The sequence below is a fragment of the Leptodactylus fuscus genome, chromosome 10 (assembly GCF_031893055.1).
Source record: "Leptodactylus fuscus isolate aLepFus1 chromosome 10, aLepFus1.hap2, whole genome shotgun sequence".
Lineage (NCBI taxonomy): Eukaryota > Metazoa > Chordata > Amphibia > Anura > Leptodactylidae > Leptodactylus > Leptodactylus fuscus.
Window position 1 is genome coordinate 52,797,843 of NC_134274.1, and position 3,305 is coordinate 52,801,147.

At 38.4% G+C, this 3,305-nt stretch overlaps 1 protein-coding gene across 8 annotated transcripts in view; it reads right to left on the bottom strand.

Moving 5' to 3' along the window:
* PAX2 (paired box 2) overlaps positions 1 to 2,483 on the bottom strand; it is a 56,995-nt gene extending 54,512 nt beyond the window's left edge. For 6 of the 8 annotated variants that reach the window (XM_075258228.1, XM_075258229.1, XM_075258227.1 and 3 more), the window contains exons 1-2: positions 2,100 to 2,483; positions 1 to 33 (exon numbers count right to left, since the gene is read on the bottom strand). The exon at positions 1 to 33 is cut by the window's left edge and continues 136 nt beyond it. In XM_075258228.1, coding sequence (XP_075114329.1) covers positions 1 to 33; positions 2,100 to 2,142 — 76 coding nt within the window. In that variant the 5' untranslated portion in view covers positions 2,143 to 2,483. The remainder of the gene's footprint in view (positions 34 to 2,099) is intronic. The other 2 variants (XM_075258231.1, XM_075258225.1) reach the window with 1 other exon arrangement.
* Between the last annotated feature and the right edge of the window lie 822 nt (positions 2,484 to 3,305).

Below are 3,305 nucleotides of genomic sequence, written 5' to 3' on the forward strand. Positions count from 1 at the left end.
CCCCCCCGAGCTGGTTCACACCCCCATGCCCTGCTGGGGAAGATGGAAGACGAAAAAAAGGGGAGACACAAAGAGAGAAGAAATGGGAAAATCATTAGATAGACACTAAGAAGTCTAATGTGTCATGTCTAGATTTATTTCTGTGTTCCAGACATCAGCCTGGTATTAGCGGAGCATGCACAGGACATGACTTATTATAGGATGGTATGGTTATGTATGATATATCACTGAGGAGCTGCATTACTATACATCCGCTAACACGTGGGGCCTCTCATACCTTGTGCCCACCACCAATATCACCCACATATATGGGGAGACCTCACAACAACACGTGACCCATCACTAGCCAGAGCACCGGGCATGCGCCCTGCCCTGTACATTATATGCCACTATAAGTGCTGCCATATGTACAGGGTGCTATATAGCGGCACCGACAACACATCTAATGGTGGGGCAAGAAATAGCTAAACTTTACACATGGAAACAAATGAGAAGAAATTATATACATTGTATAATAATTTTACATATGTCTATCTATCTATCTATCTATCTATCATCAATGGAAATTGTATATATATATATATATATATATATATATATATATATATATATATATATATAATATATCTTTGCATCTATCCATCTAGTCTAATATATATATATATATATATATATATATATATATATATATATATATATATATATATATCTTTAGCTATCTATCTATCTATCTATCTATCTATCGCAGTTTCTCTCCTATACAGCTGACAGTGACTTATTGACTGTGAACTTAAGGAAACTCTCATTGCCCTTCCATCGATCCGATGCACAATCCAGTTCCCCCCATAGATGTGGCATCTCGTCAGCCTCCATACTAGTGTATGTGTGAGATTGCTGGACTGCTCGGAGCCTGTACACACCAGCTATACAGTTACCTGCAGTCATTTTCTCAGCACCTCTGTGATAAATAATTCACTGCCCCTCTGATAACTCCTATTACATATTATTAAAAGGCAACAGATGCAAAAAGATTGCACATGAATTATTTACTTATTGGCTACAATAACTGCTTGTTGTTGTGGATGGGATGTCGGGTAATATAGAAGTGTGTGTGTGTATATATATATATATATATATATATATATATATATATATATGTATATGTATATTCTTTATCTTTACTAGATGTCAATATATTCTTTCTTTTTATTTATTCCTTTTTATTCCATTATCTTACCATTTAGTATTTTCTGTATTTACATTTCTACAAACGTGTCCAGCAGCCAGAACCGCACAGGTGTAAACTGCCTTTTACTTCCTTAAAAATAATCCATTAATGACAATTCTTTTTTAAAACCTGAGAATAATTTGCAATAAAATATTTCCGTGAGTTCATTTACCTGTCTGTACAATAGAATCGATCTGACTTGTATTACTCTATATTTAGTTATAAATTCCTTACAAATATTATATTTATCCTTATTATATGCCTTTAATCCTCGTTATTACCATTTATCAACTTTTATCATATAAATTCAACATTTTTCTGATTTTATACAAATTACATTTATTTTTCCTTCTCAAAGCCTGAATAAAGACCAATAATAATCCTACATTTATGTATAATCCTTTCTATATTGCTCATGGATCTATTAATGTAAGGGTTTGAGTCTGACAATCTGTAAATGTTTTTTACGGGATTTTTTTTATTCATATAAATATGTTATAATATTATTACTAATATTAATTGTTTGTGTTTTATAAAGGATATAATATATTAAGGTTAATTCAATATTATTCTAGAAAATAAATATTAGATTTCTATATAGAGCTGCTCATTTTCTGTAATATTGCACCAGTGTTTGGGTGATAACATTTTGCAGGGTGTGTGGCTGTGGATGTAAGAGTGGACATGGGGGTCACACGTGAATGGTGGTGGGCATAGGTGGTGAGGAGTAAATGGGCACAGCCCTGGGCATAGCTGGAGCCCGGCTTGCAGTGCATGAGCATAGCTGGACCCCAGTGTACACACATGAGGGGGGTCTTAGCATGTAATGAATGGTCTATGGTATTAATAGGAGCCGGGCTCCAGTACTCACGGTGCATGGCCGAGAAGGGGTCTGCCTTGCAATGCATATCCATGGGGAGGCAAATGAAAGGCAGGAATTCGGCTGTAGTCGCCGTTTCGCCTCTGGACTGAACTTCAAGACTTGAAGAAAATAATGTGCACTTGCTTCTAAGCTCAGACTGCTTCCCCTCTCTCCCCTGTGCGCTGGGAGCTGGGAGCAGTGACCACGAGCGAGTGTCAGCTCTTGGGACAAGCCCGACTGCAGATGCTCTGGAAGTGGATAAAGTCCTTCAGATTTCCTGGGAAGAAGAGCCAATGTGTGGGCAGCCAATGCTTCTTGTCATGGCTGCTGCTGAGGCTGCTGTGAGCTTGGGACCAGGGTTGCAGAGGATCTGGAGATACTTGTGAGCAGAGGATGATGATGGAGGAGTTGTGTTGGCCTCTAGGTCTGACTTCAAAGCAAAGTTACAGAGAAGAAAACAATCCAGGGGTGTGCAGAATATCAGGGGGCAGATGGAGCTGAAGTTGTCACTTTAAGGTGGGATGTGTGTGCTAGGAGGTTTGGCTGGAGAATGGAGCCTCCTCTCCCTGTGTGTGTCTCTCTAAAAGCTGCCCCCCTCCCTACACATCCACTCACACACTCACTGCCCTCCCCCTGGAGCTGGGAGATGGATGACTTGTCAGACAAAGGGAATAGATTCCACCACTCGGTGATTCGCCAATGCAAAAAGCTGGAGCCCTAGTAAGGAGGTCCCTGGCATTACCCTGCCACTTCATGCAGAGCCCGGAGGAGGGGGCACAGGAGGATGGCACTACAAGTACAGGGTGTATGAGCAGATGAGATAAGCCTGTACACAACCACAGACTTTCTACAGATTATTAACACCTTCAGCTGCATTACCTGTATATAGCAGCATGATATAAGGAACACGTGAAAAAAAACTTCTCATATTCCTCAGCTCATTAAAAAAGCAAATTATTTATTCCCTGTGGTGGAGATGACATCGATTTACCATTAGAGTGATGTGATCAATAACAAGTGTATAAAGTACAAGTCCTGGCTTATGTGGAGGAAACACAGTAAATACAGAGAGGAGCTTATATATATATATATATATATATATATATATATATATATATATATATATATATACACATACATATATATATATATTTATGTACTAGAAAATATTAATAAGGGCAGGTGGGCAAATATATATATATATATATATATATA